Source organism: Patagioenas fasciata, chromosome 4 (genome assembly GCF_037038585.1).
Source record: "Patagioenas fasciata isolate bPatFas1 chromosome 4, bPatFas1.hap1, whole genome shotgun sequence".
NCBI lineage: Eukaryota > Metazoa > Chordata > Aves > Columbiformes > Columbidae > Patagioenas > Patagioenas fasciata.
In genome coordinates, this window is record NC_092523.1 from 57064221 (window position 1) to 57084567 (window position 20347).

The 20347-nt window shown below is 39.0% G+C and overlaps 2 protein-coding genes across 6 annotated transcripts in view; both read left to right on the forward strand.

Annotated features, from left to right (window-relative positions):
* PTPN13 (protein tyrosine phosphatase non-receptor type 13) overlaps positions 1–17211 on the forward strand; it is a 125299-nt gene extending 108088 nt beyond the window's left edge. For all 5 annotated transcript variants that reach the window (XM_071807956.1, XM_071807957.1, XM_065836854.2 and 2 more), the window contains 16 exons: positions 198–356; positions 1290–1461; positions 1556–1766; positions 3385–3455; positions 5192–5253; positions 5933–6089; positions 6339–6515; positions 7805–7893; positions 9470–9525; positions 10610–10713; positions 11667–11815; positions 12402–12492; positions 13192–13529; positions 14071–14286; positions 15320–15382; positions 16367–17211. In XM_071807956.1, coding sequence (XP_071664057.1) covers positions 198–356; positions 1290–1461; positions 1556–1766; positions 3385–3455; positions 5192–5253; positions 5933–6089; positions 6339–6515; positions 7805–7893; positions 9470–9525; positions 10610–10713; positions 11667–11815; positions 12402–12492; positions 13192–13529; positions 14071–14286; positions 15320–15382; positions 16367–16447 — 2196 coding nt within the window. In that variant the 3' untranslated portion in view covers positions 16448–17211. The remainder of the gene's footprint in view (positions 1–197; positions 357–1289; positions 1462–1555; positions 1767–3384; positions 3456–5191; positions 5254–5932; positions 6090–6338; positions 6516–7804; positions 7894–9469; positions 9526–10609; positions 10714–11666; positions 11816–12401; positions 12493–13191; positions 13530–14070; positions 14287–15319; positions 15383–16366) is intronic.
* A 708-nt stretch (positions 17212–17919) lies between these two features.
* AFF1 (ALF transcription elongation factor 1) overlaps positions 17920–20347 on the forward strand; it is a 141215-nt gene continuing 138787 nt past the window's right edge. The window contains exon 1 of the mRNA XM_071807966.1: positions 17920–18095. The gene's annotated coding sequence lies outside the window, so the exon portion shown is untranslated. The remainder of the gene's footprint in view (positions 18096–20347) is intronic.

A 20347-nucleotide genomic window follows, 5' to 3' on the forward strand; every position in this document is an offset into this window, starting at 1 on the left:
TTTGGCCCAAGGTTAGCTCCATGCAAAACAATAGTCTATCTGAATTGACTAGAGGTGCTTATTTGAAGCAGCTAAACTGAAACTGCTAAGACACATGTAGGTAAATCAGTTGTCTATTTCTAACTGTCTTAAATTCAGTAAAGCATTCAAATTGCTTCTGTTTGTCTGTGCTGTAAAGTGCTGTTTTCTTCTCCTAGGAAGCAGAGCTCCAAGTCACCATGACAAAGTCAGAAAAGGGTAGTCTGGGTTTTACAGTGACCAAAGGTCATGATAACATTGGCTGCTACATTCATGACATTGTTCAGGATCCTGCCAAAAGCGATGGGAGACTACGACCTGGAGACCGACTTATAAAAGTGAGAGAATTAACATTTCCAGATACAGGAATTGCATGAAAAGGACAACTTTGAGTCCAAAAAAAATGTAAAATGTATTGTGGGCCAAAGTAAATGTGATTAAGGAACATGCATGTTCAAAGAGGCATAATTTGATAGCACTTGGACAAAAGAAATACAAGGATGGAAGCATGTGAGAAGATTGATAAAAAGAGTTACAGTATGTCATGCAGCTAGACATGTGTGCAAGCACTATTTTTGATAGAAAAAAAGGTTTAAAGAAAGAAGCATTCCTTTATTCAATAAGATGGTCGCTTAAATATGTGGAGTAGTTGATGGTAGAATACATGCATGGCTGACATACTGTTAGGAAAAAAAAATTTAAGAGATTTGCTGCAGAAGAGTTTACCAGGTACATATCATGTAGTACAGATATTCATCATTACAGTATTAGTTTCTGATCAACTGAAAACCTGCATTTGGGCCTACAGGGACTGACCAATAGTGACAAAGTGCATTACACAGAGCACGCATGTGAGTCATTGCTAGATCAGGGCAATGAAGCACTGCTGAATACTGTTACACCTTAATAAAGTAAAACAAATACAAGACAAATTGGATTAGGTTGTGAGTCAGGCTCTCAGGTGTTGGGCTTACACAGTTATAGCATTCCCATTTTTTTTAATAGGAACAGTAAAATGTACCTCTTCAGATTGTTTAATATTTTGACATTTGGACTGTAAGTTGTTTCTTCATTTGCCAAAGTTCAGTTGCATATGTGTGTTCTATCTCCTTGGGTAAATATGGTGAACTGCAGCTATTGTTGATAAAGCATCATTGTTTTGTCCTTTAACGTCAAAAGTCAACAATAGGAACAGTAGTAATTGTTTCCACAGTAATGCTGACTATTTTACTTTGAACTTAACAAGGAGATCTCTGCTTTTATCTTTGCAGGTTAATGACATTGATGTCACTAATATGAGCCATACTGATGCAGTCAGCTTTCTCCGTGCTGCCCCAAAGACTGTCAGATTAGTGCTAGGGCGTGTTTTGGAGTTACCCAAGATGCCAGTGTTGCCTCACTTACTGCCTGACATTACACTAATGTGCCATGAGGAGGAGCTAGGTAACACAGAAGTATACTGCTTTTGCTCTAATGCAAATTTTTCTCTTCAGTTACAAAGAAATAACTTGATTTTTTTGTATTTTCTCCTGCAAAGGTTTGTCATTATCAGGAGGTCATGACAGCCTTTACCAAATTGTGTATATTAGTGACATCATCCCCAAATCAGTTGCTGCCAGAGAGGAGAGTCTCAATGCACTGGATATTATCCATTACATTAATGGAGTAAGCACACAGGGAATGACTCTGAAAGAAGCCAAAAGGATGCTGGAAACATCCCTTCCCAAAGTGGTGCTCAAAGCAACCAGGTATGTTGTGGAAGCAAATGATTCCCTATACTTTTAATTTTTCTCCCATGATTGTATGAGTATATGGGTAAAACATGATCCTGTTATGACAACTAATTCACCAGAGTGGTACTAGATGGCATGTTATTGAGGACTGATGCCACAAAAAAGGTCTGTATCTTCACAGTTTACTATGCTGCAGTGAAGCAGAAGGGTACTTAGTACTTGCTGTGGTTTGTGTTTTTCACAAAGCTCTGTCCAGCTATGAAGTATAAGTGTTCAAAAATATCATTTTCAAAATACGACACAAGTTATTTAAATGGAATTACTCGTTTTTCTTAAAACTGCTGCTAAGCGTTCCATAATCATAAAAAGAAGATGGAATGTTGTTTTGTGCTGCCGTGGTTTAACCCAAGCTAGCAATACAACCACAATAGCCGCTCACTCACCCCCTTTCCCACCTTCCCCAATAGAGGAGAGAATCAAAAGGGAAGGGAGAAACTTGGATTGAGAACAACACACTTTAATAAAATAATAAAATACTGATATACTAGTAGTAAATATATGTATGAAATAGAAATAAAAGATACTGAAGGCAATTCCTCACAAACTCTGTCCACACTTAGTAGCCAGTCCCAGCAAGCAGCACCTGGTCCCAGACAGCAAAAAAAAGAGGAAAAAGGCAGAAAGGCCCAGAGGCCTCTGCAAAATGGCAAAAGCTGGACTAAACGTCCTGCACCAAAGACTAAAGACTCCCCCGGCTGCACCCCAGAGAGAGAGCAGAAGAGGAGAACAAGAAACCAGAAGGCCCCACTCTGGAGCATGACGCTAATGGGATGGAATACTCTCACTGATCAGTCTGGATGTCAGTCAAGCTCCACCCCATCCATGCCCCCCTTTCTCAATGCCTCACACCTGTGGGCAGAGTGCTCAGAGTGTCCTTGGCTCTCAGACCAGAGCAATTAAAAACATTAGCTCTGTGCTGGGGTGTTACCTCTTGTTCTCAAACTAAGTCCAAATAATGAGCATGCTAGCTATGAAAAAGAAAGGTTTCTGACTGCACAAAGAAAATTAACTCATTTTCAGTCAAACCAGCACATGTGTTTAAGTAGTTCTGCTGTCACATGTGTGTCCCAACACACTGGTGAATGTCAAAACTCTACAGCACAAATCCTAGTTTTCACTGATCTCTGCTGCTTTTATGGCAATACAACAGTCTAAAAAACTCTCCAGATGACTCTGTCCTAATATTTGCCTGGGACTGAAACATTTACTTATTTTTTTAGGTCTTCCAGCCATGCCTACCATTCTTTGCTTTCTCTCTCCCTTTCTCCTTCCCACTCTGTTTTATTCCAGAAGGGGTAGGAGTTGCAAAGTCCTGAGGCTGCGAGATTGCATCTTTTTGTCGCAATCTAGAAGGAAACTCCAGCTCTAATGAATTCTTTGGTGCTCCCTGAAGTAGGAACTAACAATTACTGATGCTTAATCTCTCTCATTGAATATTTCTAGTGTTCCAGAACTGTTGTAGTAGAAGGCACAACTAGCAGTTCTACTTATCATCAGATATTGATGTAAAATATATACTATTATCATTACTTATTTTTTTAATCGAAATTTCTGTGAACATTTCTTTTCATAGAGATGGTCATCCGGTACTTCCAAAATCCAGGAGCCCAGATAACTCAAATCCATGGCCAATGAAAGCTAATGGTAAGACTTGCTTGCTTACTTGTTCCAAGTGAAATGCACATTTATAAAAATGAATTAAAAAATGAGCCTCCTAGTCCAAAGGCTGCCCTAGAACTCCACATACTGAGATCAGCTCCAGCAGGTGTTTGCTCGATCTTTCTTATAAAAGCTCCACTGAAAGATTCAACAATGATCTTTTTATCATAGAGTCATTGAGGTTAGAAAAGACCTTTGAGATTGTAGAGTCCAGCTGTAAAGCTGATACTGCGAAGTCCACCACCAAATTAAGCCTGTAAGCACCACATTTACACATCTTTTGAATACCTCCAGGGATGGTTTTGTGATTCCATTTCTTTTGTAGTTCAGAAATTCTCTATTATGAAGCCTGTCTTTCAGGGAGTTTAAAAAAAAAAAACAGTCAATTGATTATTATCATAATCATACTTAATAATATTAATAAAGATGATGATGTTTCCTCTGACCAGGCATAAAAATACCAATTTGGTACATTTGAAAGGGCTTCAGGTCTGCCATTGTTCTTCTCTTTTTCAAGGTCAAAGGAACCCAAATTGTTTTTATGGCTCTCCTCCAGTTCGTTTACATCTGGCTGTTTTCCTCTTCAAGTGTGGTGCTTTGGGTCTCACACATGGCACAGGGTGAGGCTCAGCAGCACCAAGCAGACAGGAAGAATCATGTCCAAGCAGCTTTCTTGTCGGTACATCCTGAGTGAGATGAACTTCCTTTTGCTAAAGAGTGCCTTGTTCACTCAAACTCAGGATCCCTTACCACCTACGTTTGCTTCTGTGCAGAACAACTGTTTATGTGGTTACTTACTGTCTTCAGCATTTGTTTTTTCTTTGACATGTGCCACTTTGCATTTGTCCTGATTCATCGTAGTCTTTTTTTCTCACACTTTGTTTGGTGTATCTATATAACTTTGAGTATTGATCTTGCCTTATGAAATTATTGCAACTCTTACAGTGTTGCTCACATACTATACAAGCATCCTACACATTTTGTTTCAAAAAAACTGAGCCAGGATATTCATTAGGAACAAGACGTGTAACAGAATCTTGGAAGACCTCACTTAAAACTCCCTTCCTGTAGATGATTTCTCACGCATAGGTTCACAACAAGGTATAACATTACTCTCAGCCTTTATTACTTCATCGACAAGTTTCTTAGCTTGTAAAAGCATAATGTATATGAAAATCCAGAACTTCACTAGTAGGTAGGTATATAGCATCTACTGGTTCCACTTGGTCTCACTTATTTTTCTAGTAATGGGATGTCTAGGATAGGCAGTGTTCTTTGATATCATAATATCTCTCTTTTCTTTACCAAGAAGGGAAAAGGTGCCTTTGAACAAGGACCCAGATGTCAGATGATGCTTAAAATAATTTTTTTTTTTAAAGTTGGTGACAGATTATTGTGGGATTGTATTTTGTACATTTCAAGGGAAAGGGAATCATGCCCTATTTCCCAAAGGTGCAAGTGTTTCTGCTGTGTATTGTTAAGCTACTTATGAATATTTCTCTGTGCTTAGGCTTGGTTACTTGTATTAATGCCCTCTGATCCCGTTCAGTGTAACATTCAAAAAGCCATTATAAAGTATAGTCCATCAGATGTAAGTTTTATTGATTTTATAACATAATGTTAAATACCTTGTTTCCTTCATAAAAACAATTGATGTGGGCTAATTTAATTTGTGTGAAAACGTTCCTGTAAAGTTGTCGTGTTTTCCTTTTTTTGTTAAGGCTGTTCCTGTGGTGATCCCTGTGATAAAACAGAAAAGACAACTCAGGTTTATGGGCCCAAGGTAAATATTCCTCTATTGTGTGTATTATCATTAACCAGAGGAAAAAATCTACTTCACACACATTATTAAAATAAATAAATTAAACAGTCTGTTAATGAAAGTATGCAAATCCACTGTTGTCAGTTGATGCGAATAAGCAGTGATCATGATCTTCTTTTTCTTTGGGACTGCTTTGTTTAAAGACAAATGGTCTTATGAGAAGGATGTGAGGCTGTTATCCAGAAAAACTTGTTTCTTGTCACAGTTCCTGCAGATGCTTGCATGTTAGATTTACCAGATGGTTTTCTTTTTCCCCGTTTGTGTGTTTATTTTTTCCCGAGCAATGATGTGTTGTGGGACCAAACGTATTAAAGCCTGCATATGTTTTATAGAGGTTATAATAATGTTAAATACGACTGTGTGTTCTATTGTAGTGGTTGCTTCTTCATCACCACGTGGGTTTGTTTTCTTAGTTGCTTTAAAATGTTTGTATTTGCTCTTTTTGTGTGAAACTTTTAACACACCTAAAAGCTGCTGAATGACAGTCAGAGTCCTGCCCACCCCTCACCCTATCTCAGACGAGCTATTACATGAATAGGTTTGTTGCCAAGTAGGGCATCGAACTTGGAGAGTTGCTTGCCGCTTCAATGGATTGCCGTACTCTTTAAGGGTTAATCTGTAATCTTCTTTGCTTTCTTAGATAAATGGCAGTGGCATCCCAGGACCTTCTCAGGCAAATACAGAAAACAATATCCATCACACAAAAGGACTAATGAATCTCTCAGGATCTGGAGATGGACCTTCCCTTGGCTTTACCAATCAGATGTCAGATTTTTCTAAACACACTGAAAAATCAGGTAAGAGGAGGTGAGATGGGGGACAGCATTATTCAATCTTAAGTTCATAAGTTGTATGCTCTTCTTTAGAGGAATTAGTTTGTGTTGGAAGTAAATTTATGGAAATAAGATCCTGTGTTAGAAAGGATTGAGTAGCCTTGATAAAAGCAAGAAATAATGCCGTGGTGTCTTCCCCTTTATTTTTTTTTTTTACCCCCAAAGAACATCCTATATTGGTAAAACTTGACAGTTTATACTATTTCTCTTTAGAAACAGAGGTTGCAGATGATGAGTACTATGATGAGGATGATCACAATGAAGTTGTCCAGTATCTGTTGGATGTTGTAGATGAGGAAGCCCAGAACCTCTTAAATCGTACTAATACAACTTCAGAGGCTCAGAGCCTTCTGCATCTCAAGAAGGCCAAATCAGAAGATCACCTGTCAGGTACTGTGAGCCATTAGAAAAACATCATTAACAGCAAAATGCTCTTTTGAAACAAGATGCCAAGTAAGCATTGATTTGGCAAGAAGAGTTGACATTGAATTGATGTGTGAGCTGAAAATTTGCCAAGTAGAACACAGACAAATCATTGCTGTTTCCAATCAGCTTCAGATGCAACTTAATAAGTCAAGTTCTGGTGTGGTAAATCTGGATTTTGCTTTGAGTAATCTGGGAAAATGAACCCTGTTCTGGAATTATCTCTTGGGTGGAATTCATGTTGTTTAGGTATATGGCTCTACAGCTGCAGTCAGGTTGAAATGCTGAGGCATTTCAACATTTCATTGATTACAGGTTGCACAGCTTGGACATGTGTTGAGATCTCTCACAATCAATCTGACAACCTGCTTTGTGTCTTTTAGAAAGACTGGGTAATTTTCTCCAGTACCTGCTTCTGTCTGTACACTTTTCTTTTCCTTTATTCCATCTCCTCACCTGCACCTGTTAGTAACTGAAATTTAGCATGGAGTGGGATATCTGTTTCCTTTGTGGTGTCACACCATGTATGTATGCTCCAGACATTCAAGCAAGATGTTTGCTACTTCTGTACAGGCTCCTTCTGGAACTCAAGATATGCCATCCAAAATTATCATTATTTCAGCTCTTTTGCCACTGTTCAAGTTCATTGAGTTATTGTCACTGGTCATTATGTTAGAAATCAGGGAACACTGAGGTCCTGACACAGCCAGAACTTCATTGGAGCTCCACTGCTTCACGTTTCTTCTAGCTAGGATCTGGCCTTTGCAACTGGAGATGCTTTGAATCCGTAAGATATGGCAGTGGGGAACTACTGTAGCAATCAGATCCGAGTCAGATTTTGTGTGGCACAACAAAATTCTTGTTGATACAGAGAGCAAACAGAATCCTAGCTTTGACCCTACTGCTGGTCTAAACTGCAGAAACATTGCCATCATGAGAATCTGATAACTTACTAGCACTAGCCTGTCCATCCATTGTACTGTAGCACAGATATTCTGTTAGGTGTACAGCCAATCTCACATGTAATGACAGCTGTTCTAGTTAAAAAGAAGGAAGCCTAGAGTCTGATTATCCTGTGCGCTAAGCCCTCTTTTCCAACACATGGGTAGCAAAAGGACTTAAAGATGTTTCTTGGTAATTCTGGCACCTGTATTTCCTGTGTAGTGCCATATGGGTATAGCAGGATTCACATCTGAGAGGAGGTGACTCCTGCTTATCCTTCGGTGTGTTTATGCTGTATGTCCTGATTTTTCCAGTTCCAGTAGAGATGAATGGAAAGCTGACAGAAGATAAGTCTGAAGACACAGATTGTGACGGGTCTTCTTTACCTGAAGATTTTTCAGAGGTGAGATGGCAAGAAGCTGGCAGAAGTGTGTCTGCTGGTTTTGTTTTCTTGGACACTCTTTCAATTTATTATTTTCCCTACTGGCATAGAACTTGGGGAAATAACTTTACATGTATTTTAAGTTAAAAGGTCTTTGTCAGTGATAGCTATAAATGGTGTACAAACATTTATTTTTTAAATAGTGTATGATCATTCTATCATAAATTAACTAAACGAGAACAAAGCGTAGAGTTAGTGTACTCTCTTTCTCATATAAAGCCCAACAGCTTTTTTTTCAAAAAGGGCAATAATAAACTATCTTATTAATGTTATTTCAGGCATTTAGTCTAAAAGGTTTCCTTAACTCCTGCTCAAAGAAGAGAAGCATTGTGGTGGGTTGACCCTGACTGGATGCCCAATGCCTACCAGAGCTACCTCTATCATTCTCCTCAAATAGACAGGAGAGATAAAGGCTCGTGGGTTGAGATAAGGACAGGGAGAGATCATTCGTTTATTACCATCACGGGCAAAACAGGCTTGACTTGGAGAAATTAGTTTAATTTATTACCAATCAAATCAGAATAGGATAATGATAAATAAACCCAAATCTTAAAACACCTTCCCACCACCCCTCTCCCGAGGCTTAACTTTACCTCTGATTTCTCTGGGCTCAGCTTTGGCCAGCAGCAGGTCCCTCTTCGAGCCAACTGCCACTGGCTCTATCGGACATGAGGGAAGCTTCTAGCAGCTTCTCACAGAAGCCACCCTGTAACCTCCCGCTACCAAAACCTTGCCTTGTAAATGAAATACAAGCAGTCACAGTGAATGCTGTGTAGACTTAGCTGTCCAAAATGTAAATTTGGGGTTTCTTTTCCTCTCACTTTTTGCTGAGATATGTTCATTAACTTGAATCACTTCTGTATTTGGGTTTACCCCACATTATTGCATGTACTGTTTTACATCAGTCACTAGGTACCCAAGTTTTGTCTTGTATTTGAAATCAGCAGAACTGTGTTTACCCAGCAAATCCTGGCTGCTGCAGCTTTCTGTCCAGTTAGTAGAGCTGAGAGTCAAACTGGGAATCTGGCTCTGTGTCAGTGTGCTCTGGGAGATCCAGAAGTAAAATTCTCTGAGTATGACAGTGAAAACTTACAGGCTGGCCTGAAGTGTAAATGGTTTTAGACAGTTTTTCTTGAAAGGAGGATCAAAATGCCTTCTCTGCTGAGTCTTCATTGTCAGTTGAGGAAGAAGTTTTCAGTATCAAACTTGCCTCATAAAACATTTTGAATTACTAGAAACCAAAGAAGTCAACTGGAGAAAATTTAGCTGGCTCTACTGCTGCTGTGAGTCAGGAATGATTTTAAGATAGCTTTTTGGCCTTGGTACAGTAGGGCCTCTTTCCAAGTGCTCAGTGTTCTCATCCTCTGTTATTTTGGGTTAATGAGATGTCTAAAAGAGGAAAGTCTTTCATTATGTGCTGCTTTGAACTTAGTCTTCTTCAGAAATAGTCCGTGTAGCTGTTAATTGTTTAAAATTTACAGTGAATGAGTGTTATTACCGTGTCCTTTAATGTGTTTTGAAATATTTCTTCCACTAGCCAACACATGTAAATGGTTGTGAAGACTATTGTGGAGTAAAAGCTGTGCCAGAAAGGTAAGATTTCTTCTCTAGTGTTCCTTGAAAGCAAAACTGTGATGTCTGAAACTCTGAAGAGGGATATGTTATGCAGGGGAAAAACAAACACAAACTACCCCCAAACCACAACAAACTTAGTAGAAAGTCTGTGCAATGTCTTGTTGAATTGTACCCTGTCTATTCTTGTCATTTAAAAGGGTTATAATTTGCCTGAATACTAGTCAGCTCTGTGTGGTTTACCATGCCCTAGTTTTACTTACTCCCTTGATATGTGGTTATAACAAGTAACTGGGCTGTGTTCACATGGTCCCTAATAACTTAATTTGCATTGTCCTAACAATTTGGTACTTGCATGTGAAGAAAACATTCAAACAATGCTGTCTTCACTTTGTATCTTTACAAGCTTCTTTAATGTTACTACATCTGGTTTTAGAGCACAGAAACTAAGCCATGTAGTTCAACTGGTCCATCTGTTCTCATTTGGGCGTTTGGGGCTTCTTTTTTTTTTGAGGATATGCCTGACCGAGTTACTGGCTATCCCTTTGAGCCATCTTGAATCTTGGAAATTCCCAGGATCATTTTCCTGTGCTAAATAATTTTAGTCCTTAGTCTAAGTGAAGTTTCAAAGTGTATATACTACTTTTTATGTTTTGATTAAGTTTCTGGGAAGTTTTGGGTTGAGACTTGACACAGACATTGACATTATGACCTAATAAAATACTCAATACGTTTATCTCCATCTCCAACAAAGCTAGAAAACCTGCAATTGAAAACAGATATTCTAGTGTATAGGTAGTGAATTATGTGAGTGGTACAAATCTGCTATTGGATTTTATTTGGCTGCTTAGCCTTTGAATAGTGAATGCAGTGGCAGTTATTACTAGATTCACATCTTCCCAGCTCTTTTTCCACTGTCACCTTTTTCAAATCCCTGCTGGAGATTTTAAAAAAGGAAAAAAAGGGGAATGTATTGAGAGTACTGGTATGTATCCAGTCCAGAAATACTTGTAGCTATAAATTACTTTCTAGCAGTTTTTTTACTAATATGATTGTTACCTCTGGGTGTTCTTTCTTTCTTTCTTCCATACCTTGTCTTCTCTAGATCTCCTCCTCAACCTCCCTTGAGCCAAGCAGATGAAGATGAAATCACGTGGGGAAGTGATGAACTGCCAATTGAATCAATCAGCCAGGAATGTGTAAACAAAGGTAAAACTTCAACAAATTATCAGTGGAAAACTGAAGATCACAATAAAATAGACAAAATGTTAGAAGTGAATTTTTAAATGTCCTTGATATGTTTGGAGTGTGTGGTGTTATGTATAATGGGAAATCTAACAGCTCAGCAGCCCACTGGAGAGGATGTTTATAGCTTTGTGTAATAGATGTGTGAGAGTTAATAGGAGTAAGTATTGGCAATGTTGGGCTTCTAGTTATAGAGCTGAAACCAGCTGAGGTGTTTTCTTTCATAGTATCTATCTGACAAAAGCTGTAACAATAGAGATGGTTTGTGTTGTTTTGACCATGGTCAGATCAATATATCATGTGCTTCACAGAGTGGCTACTCCATGCTCAAATTAAGCCATATTTTTTTCTTTATCGTGACTCTTTCACTACTCCATTTGATGTGTTTGGCAGAATCTAGTCTGTAGTTGTTGAGATAGTGTTAGAAATGTCAGCTCCTGAAATCCATATACAGCAGCCTTTTCTCTGTGTTCATTAAAAGAAGAAAAGGTTAATCCATGTAAACCATTTGGTTAAGTCAGGAGATATAGAACACTTTTCATTGTGGTACCAGACAAACTCCATTAATTTTGTTGTGCTTCAGAGGAACACTGAAGGCCTGATAGAAAGCAAACTTTATTGAGGAAAAAAATATGTATTTTAACACATTTTAGGATTACCGCTTGAAAGACATGTTGAATGTAAGTGCTAAAAATGAAGTCACAGAATGTGATATTTAAGTGGAGAGTTCTGAATTCATCCCTATGTGCATTCATCAGTTTTGTAGGTCATTGTGTGAAGAACTTACATTCAAAATGTATTTGAAGTTTGTTGCAATGCATTTATTGGAAGCTTAGGACAATACTACCTTTAGTTCTTGGGTTCATCAAAGCTGATGTATTTATTGATATTTACATCAATCAGTCTTGTTCTGCTAGATTTCCCTTTAGTGACAAATGAAGAGATCTCTGCACTCTCTGCTGTGAATGTGCTCCCTGGAGGCAAGTACTCAGGGGCCAAATTGAAGTCAGTGATCAGGATGTTGCGGGGATTGCTGGAACAGGGAGTCCCTTCTAAAGAGATTGAAGTGAGTAACTATTTGTCCTTTGAAGTCTTTTTTTTCTAGTATTGAAACAGTTAGAATAGCTGGTTTGCACTGCCTTAAATACCACAGCTCTTTCATTTGCAGCTCTGAAGGAATGAAAAGGGTTCTTTTACCAAAGACTTCTCTCCCTTCCTTTCACTGGCTGCTGAGAGATGAGTTTGAACTTGAACTGGGAGTTCAATTCACAAGTGTGTTTACATCATTCTTACTTGTGGTAAATTACCAAGTGAATATGACATTAACAGGCACAGACAATGTAAATAAAGGCTGTAAAATCTAGCTACAGAATGTGAGAACAGCCTTTCCAAAGTCTGAAGTTAAGCATGTTACATAATTTTTTGGGGGGATAATGTAGTAAAATACTTGCTAGATAATAAGATTTTTTGTTTTGTTTCAAGGTGGTGTATTTTCTTAGCTATGTGAAATTAGATTCCTTCCCATGACTGAATTACTTAGGATTTTTTTTTTATGATTATGTTTGTGTCTGTTAAAGACTTGATACATGACTGCTCTTAACGCTTGCTGCCATTCATTGCTTTCTAATGCATGTGTAATCGCTTCTTTACAGAACCTTCAGGAGTTAAAACCTTTGGATCAGTGTTTGATTGGACAAACAAAGGAGAACAGGAAAAAGAACAGATATAAAAACATACTTCCTTGTAAGTCCTAACTAACCTGATTTGTCACCAACTGTATGGTCAGATAAATTGGATCAGAAGTGAGATGATTTGATTCCCAACCCAGGTTCTGCTACTGAGTATGGAAAAAAAAAGATCTACCACTCATTTCCTACACATTTCAAGTGAGCATTTGTAAAGCAGTTTAAGATCGGTGAACAAAGACTATTATAGTCTGTAGGGATGGCTATTCACAGATTCTCCAGTTGTTTCAGCACATCTTGTGTCTTAATTGAGATACATGTTTGGAACAAGGGTTTTTTGGTTTTACCTGTGTAAAATTGAAAAAGCAGACATGTGTACTATGATCTGTAGACTTTTCTGCAACAAAATTTTGTTTTTTAGCTGGGAGATATGTGAAGGAGAAGTGAGAACTGACAAGGGTTAGTTCTGAATGAGAAATAATCAGCCTCTGTTTCAGAGGAACTGCAGTTCAAATTGTACATCCTTCCCTTCTGCTGATATAGGTTTCTCCCCTAGCCATCTTTTTTCTTATTCAAAGAGAGATACTGATTAGTATCCTAAGGCAAGTATTGTGATTATTTTTTTTTAGTAAGATCTGGAGACATCTTTGGCAAATAAGTACTGTGTGATTGTCTGAGGCTCAGCATTTCTGTTGTGTGAAGGTCTAGTTATGTGCACACATAACACTGAGATATTTTTACTGTGTGGGGATTGCAGATGATACCACTCGAGTACCTCTTGGGATTGAAGGTGGATACATCAACGCCAGCTTCATCCGCATGCCTGTGGGGAATGAAGAGTTTGTTTACATCGCATGCCAAGGACCTCTCCCTACTACTGTAGCAGATTTCTGGCAAATGGTTTGGGAGCAAAACTGTACTGTGATTGCCATGATGACTCAGGAGGTTGAAGGAGAAAAGATAAAATGCCAACGTTACTGGCCAGATGTACTCAATAAAGCTACCATGATAAACGATAGACTACGGCTTGCTCTTGTAAGACTCCAGCAGCTGAAGGGCTTTATCATTAGAGTGCTGGAGCTAGAAGAGATTCAGGTAAGTAAACTGAATTCTGCATGCTGAGATGTTTTTTTCTGAGTATTGGCATTTTCACCCTCGTACTTCTGGATTGCCTGCTTTCAATCTCAATGTCTGCATTGAGAAGTAACCTGGGGCTTCTCCTCTTTGTCTAGTGATCATTACTAGGCAACTCTTCCTCGTTGCAGCTTGTGATACTCTGTGACCGTTATAGGAGAAGGTAGTTGGGCCAGGAAATGATTTCATTATGCTCATGAGACTCTAAATTTTGGCTCCTTAGGTGCCTTTGGCCACAGAAATAGGGATATGCAATTCACTAATAATTCAGTCTGGCTGATTCATTCCTTTGTGTGATCAGCTCAGTCTGCACAGTGAACCTTATACAATTTCATTACTTGCTGGTTATTTTTAGTTTAGCTCATTGTTTTTCTTGTTTTATTGAATTACAGAATACCTTCCTTGGGCAAATCTTTCTCTTCTGAGACTGTTTCCTTTGACAACTTACCTGTTGTCTTTTTCTTCTTCCCATGAGTCACATTTAGTTGTTTTTAAACCTCAGACAGGTGAAGTACGGCACATTTCCCATCTGAACTTCATTGCCTGGCCTGACCACGACACCCCTTCTCAACCAGATGACCTCCTTACTTTTATCTCCTATATGCGGCACGTCCACAAGTCGGGTCCTATCGTAACTCATTGCAGTGCAGGCATTGGACGGTCGGGAACCCTGATTTGTATAGATGTTGTTCTCGGGTTGATCAGCAGAGACCTCGATGTGAGTACCCCAAGAGGATGGACTAAGCTGTGCTTTTGACTTGCAGGAAAAATGTTCCACTGGAACTATTCATTTGCTTAAAGAACATGCCGTGCTTTTAAGGGTAGCATTCTGGCCATGTCTTAATGTAACATAAATCAAGGTGTAAAACAGCAGTTTGTGGGGGGGAAGAGCTCTGACATCTGCTGATCATCTGGTTCAATGTCCTGTTTGTTGAGACCTCAGCAATCCAACACTGTTACGTGCTACTTGAGATGTTCCTAGGGTATGTTGCAAGGACATCTCCTGCCGTAGCGGACTTCTGACATGTGGTTTGGAAACAGCAGTGTGTTGCCATGATGATTTGGGCAGTTGAAAGCAAAGTTAAAATGCCTGCCTTATCTGGCTGGATGTACTCGATGGAGTTATCGTGTTAAATGGCTTTAGGGCTGAGAATTTTGGCACTTCTTCAGTCAGAGATCCATGAGCTGATGGAGGGCAGCTAGAAGACAACCAGAATCAAAAAAAATTAATCAAAAACTCAGTGTACAAACATCTCAGCCCAAGACAGGGCTATGTAAATTAACCTTTCCAGCATGACCAGGGGTATCTTTCCTAGGGTGATCCACAGGAGGGTGCTAGCTTCCTTATATTTATGTCTTTCAGTGGCCTGGTGCAGAAATCTTTTTGTCAATTTGTAGAGAAGGTGAGCTATGTCATGCTTAGCTCAGCAGGGTTTCTAAGGACCCACTAAATGTCTAGAACTTTATAGACCTGAGGAAATAAAAACCACTTTGAGAGGTTGCACCAAGGGGCTCTATTTTCTGCACACTCACCTCCTAGTAAGAGTAAGCAAGAGAGCCACATCCATATTGCCCAGAGACATGCTGGTGATATACTGAACATGCACAGGCTATAGTGAATTGTAATTTATTGCACCACTAAGTGGTTAATATACCTAGTTGGTTCCCTTGGTTTGCTGCTGGTGATGTTCCCTTTATATGCTTGTGTGTGTCCTTTTTTCAAATGTGTAACTTTCTGTTTGTTTTGGTAGTTTGACATCTCAGATCTGGTGCGCACAATGCGTCTGCAGCGACATGGGATGGTTCAGACAGAGGTGAGTCTGGCTTCTCCAGGTATGTGCTAAAGGAAAGACACTGGAATTCTAACTCTGATGAGGCAGGAGACTTTCTGTAATGCACACAGTGACTAAATCAGATGCACACCAGTGAGAAACAATGTATTTATATAAATAAATTTATAAATACATGCAGTTTCTAACATGCTGTGCTGTTTCAATCTGTGCTTTTTAACGCACAAAAAAAAAAAGTTGTGAGTTTCCTTCTTAAAGTATGTGCTATAGGGGAAATCTGCTGAACTACTTAAACTACGAATTGTATTACAACTGAAGTGAAGGCCTCCCTGTAGCTGCTGTGAATCATTGATACTACCAGAGATGTCTTGAAATCTCCTTTGGGGAGATGTTCAACCAGAAGTTAAATGAATGTATTAGGAGCAATCTAGGTCTAGAGCTAATTAACTTCACTTTAGAGATGGACATCACAAGGTCTTGTTAAAATATGCACTTTGAGTAGGAAGGAAATGTCAAATCACAGCATTTAAAAAAAAGTAAAAAACTAAAACTCTCAGTCCCACCTTGCACCCCAAAACATGTATTAGCCCCCACACCTGTACCACTGAGATTAAGATAAGCTGCACTGTCATCTGAGTTACATGTTAGTTGGCATTGATGCAAGACCTTGAAATTCACTTGCTGTCTTCATTTCTACTTTTGTAAAGTAATTTTCTGTTTGAGGTGGGTTTGGTGTGAAAGGAGGATGAATGTCACTTATAAGCATATACATTTAGTGGCAGGGGAGTGCCTGGATTTGTCTTAGGGTGCAGTGGCATATTTCTTTGCTGTGCGTTTTTTGTTTTGTTTTGTTTTATTGAAAGAAATAGTAGAAATAGTATTGAAATGTGATACTGTAGAAACAGTATTGAAATCAAGTGCAGCGCACCTGTGAAGTCCAGGTGAGAGTGAATTGCGTAGGTGGTGCAAACATTTTTCACGTGTTCTGTGATTTCCTTTCCCTTGCAGGATCAGTATGTTTTCTGCTATCAAGTTGTCCTTTATGTCCTGAACCATCTCCAACATGAAGAACAACAGAGGGGCAAATAAAATACTGAAGCAAAAGTCCTTCTAAAATGAGGAAGCAAGCAGATCTAGAGGCTCTCGTGTTTTCTTTCTTCTGTCAATAGTTTTCCAGTCCCTTTCTTCAGTTACTGTCAAATGTCTTTTCTGTGAAGTCTCTCCATCATTCCAACTAAGGTATATAGTTATGAGGAAAAGGGGTAGCTCATACAATACCACTAATGTCTTCAGCCCCATGGACACATATGTGAGATGTTTGTATAACAGTAAATAATATTTAATAAAGCTGCATTTTTTGCAGCTTTCTTAATATGTGATGAAGTACTGAAATAAAAATATTTTAATTAAAAAAAAAAAAACACACAAGATGAAAAGTGATCTTACAATACCTCTTGCAGTTCTGCAACTGTTTTGGGGTATTTGTTTCTTATGAGGTGGGGGAGTGGGAAGGATGAAGCAGTATTTTTATCCTGGCAAACTTTATTACAAAGACATTTTACTAGTCTATTTTAAAAGCTTGTTTATGGCACAGAATTTTTGCCCTTTTAGTACAGTTACAATTATTTTATAGAGAGTGTCTTGAAATCAGCGTTTAAGCTTTAACATATGCCTGTTAGCACAAGGATAGTAGTGAATGTTTACTGTAAGTATCACAGTTAATAATGTTTACTTCATAGAGTTTCATGTATATATTTATATACTTTTACAAAAAAAACTGAATTATCAGGTGTCTAATCTTGTAACTGATTAGGCATCTACAGTCTGTAAATAAAAAATACACTTAAAGTACACCGATCAGATGTTCTGGGTATTTTTGTGTCATTGTGACTGATTTTTCTTGGCCTTATATGTCATCCTTCACTGTGGTTTGCTGCCCTTCTTAAGAAATTTGCAGCAAAAGGGCTGTGTGCATTTTAAATTCTCAGTGTCCTCCTCTTCTTCAGTGTCCATTTGAGAAAAGCTGCAGAACTGTGGTTTCCTTTCTGGAGAGTTTCCAGACTGTGGTGGAAGGAAGAGGATCTTTTCTCTCCCCTCCCATCTTGTTTGTGAGAGGCAGGATACTGAATTCTAAGTGTTTCAGTGATATCATGAACAGTCAAAACTGATCTGAAAATAAATCTTCATTTCATGTTCTGTGGAAACCTTGGATGGTGAATAACTGCTGTCAGCCAGCACAAGACCATTCAGGGGTTTGAGCAGTATTCCTGTCCCAGCTGTCCTTACCAGAACTGAACCTTGTGCTGTCAGGAAGGGTATAAGAGTTGTAATTTGAGAGCATTCTGCATTGCAAGGATGGAAATAAGTTCAGAGGCCTCTGATTATCCAAGGTTTTCACTCTTCATAATAGTAACCCATAGTGTTTTGGTGTCCCAAAACTGAAACGGTCACAATCTTCCTTGTTTAATGGTACTCTAGCTAGCAATACCATGCCTTTAAAAGAAAAAGAGCCTTTTTCACTTGTCACGGTAACACCATGATTTTTATTCCCTCCAGCATACCAGAACAGTTGAAAAATTGTGCCTTTTTCAGAGCAGTGTAGTTTGAGGAAGGAAAAGGAATTCTGTGTAGAATGAAGCAGAGGCAGATTGACTAGCCATGTTGAAAAGACTTCTGTATGAAGGAGATTTAAAACGAAGACAGAAGATTTTCAGGACTGCAGTTGTCAGCAAGCAAAGTAAGTAAACGCAGCTAGTTGATACACTGCTGCTGCTTTAACATAAATAGTGAGTTCAGAGGATTTGAGTCTGTCTGGTTTTTAGAAACAAAAAAAACGGTTATGGTAACTAGACAGTGTGGGTAAGCCAATTGAATTCTTCCTTCAGATGTTTTCACATACCTGCCAAACAATGTAGGAACAGGAACTGATTTTTGTATAGCATGCTACATGAAGCTCACTTTGGTATTCAGCAAAAAATTCACCTCAGATTACAGCCTATGGGAAACACAAATTAGTATGAGATTCCGGGTTTTACTGCTTGTCCTCACAAATATGAAGCTCTACGGTATGGTATATGGATTTCCTTTTAATGATGGATGCATAGAAAAGCAGAAGATAATTAACTTGACCCAGTCTCCCCACTCCCAGGAAAAGAAAAGAATGCCCCCCAGACAGTCTATTGAGTTTCTCAGATAATAACCTTGGAAGGTGAGCACGTGATTAGTGAATAAATAGACCTGTCTCTTCACCCTGCCAATGTTTAGTTATTGTATTGGACCCCAACCCCAGAAGATGAGTTGGGAAACCTAGCTATCCCCATTTACTTCTTAACTATTTTAACTCTTTTTGAGAAACTAATGGGGTTTCTGGGGCAAAGCATTCTTGTCTGAACAAAGAAGGATAAATGTGGCCCTTCTACATCTGCCTTCAATCTGTTTGATCCAGCTCTCTCCATCTGAAATTATCCTCCGTCGGTACGTAGCTGAAAACAGGATCATGCAGGAATAATACGGAGTTCCTATACTGAAATTTTCTTGACCAAATTCCTGATTACCCTGACTTTATGATAAAACAGATGGGCCCCAATGGGGAAGCGTTCAGGTGTTATTAAGAAATCCTGCGTGTATGGTGAAAGGTGGCATTTACCTCTTGAGAAGTGGTCTGAATTTATTTGTGTTTTTGTCTTAACCTTGAGGAACTGGGTGTCTAATAAAGATGGAGTGCTGCCTAGTCTCATACTTGTTGAGGACACCATGTCTGTCTTCTGCTAAGCAGGCAGAACTTGCCATCTGTGGTGCTTGGCGTGATCAGTTTGGTTGAAATAGACCCCACAGCTCAAAATATATTACAAGAAAACGGAATGCCAATGCAGTGTGATTGCTTAAACTTGGTTTCTATGGGGAACCAGACTGGAAACATGCACCAATACTCATCTCTTCCTCCATAGGATTAAGTTACCTAAAATCTTTCGAAGAAATGAGGAGAAAAATGACTGAGAAGATAGTTCCTTGAATGGAAAAAAATACTGTGTGCTTTCTTAGTATGCTGACGATGTAATTTTCAGGGAATTTTTTTTTTTTTTTTTAAATGAGTAAGCAACCAGGACATGCTCCAGCTGAAAGGGATTTTCCTTTTTATAGGTATCTGATTTTCAGTGGGAAGCTTACCAGACTAGGAGAAAACAGATATATAACCCATTATGGTTCTAATTAAAGAACTCTCCTTGTGTATTAACCAAAGAGACAAAGGATTCTTTTTTTCTTCCAACCAGAATTAGCTGACAGAAGCATATACACTTTGCTACATAAGCAGCCCTGTGCCATTAGTAGTTTATCATACCTTTGTTTTCCTTGCTGGTTTTTGCTAATGCAAGAGAAGGGCAGCAGCCTACAAAGGAGGAATTCCAGTTGCCCCTTGGAGGCTCTTTTGAGGGCTCGTTACTGTTGCTCCTTGAATGCTTCTAAGCAGTCTCTTCTTTTACAACTTACTTCTTTATAAACTAGCTTAGTACTTCTCTGAGGAAAACAGGTACTTAAGAGTTATTTTCATCGTTTTCCTTCATCACATGTCCCATGTTTTGGAGGAGGATCCTGAAAGGTGGTAGGAACAGATTCAAGTATCTCCTTTAAGTAAATGGAAACAGGCGCATAACTGCAGTCTGGGCATGGATTTTTGTTAAAGTGCTCCCACATCATCTTCCAACCGTGCGAGCCCAGACCAGAGGCCAGTTCTCTTGGGTCTTCACGTCATTCTGCAGCTGCAAAAATCCTTCTGTCTGTATGTTGAGGTGGGACTTCAGAGGACAATGAAAGATGTCATGGAAGAAATCTTGGGAGGTAGACAACTCTTCCTGTGAGGTGAACTGCATCGTGGTGAAGGTGTTCTGTAGTGACTCCGCGTATGTGGCAGAAGCCAGTATAATACCCACCTCTGCCAGCCTCTTAAATGAAGGCACAAGGTCACAACTGGGGCTGGATAAGTCATGTGTA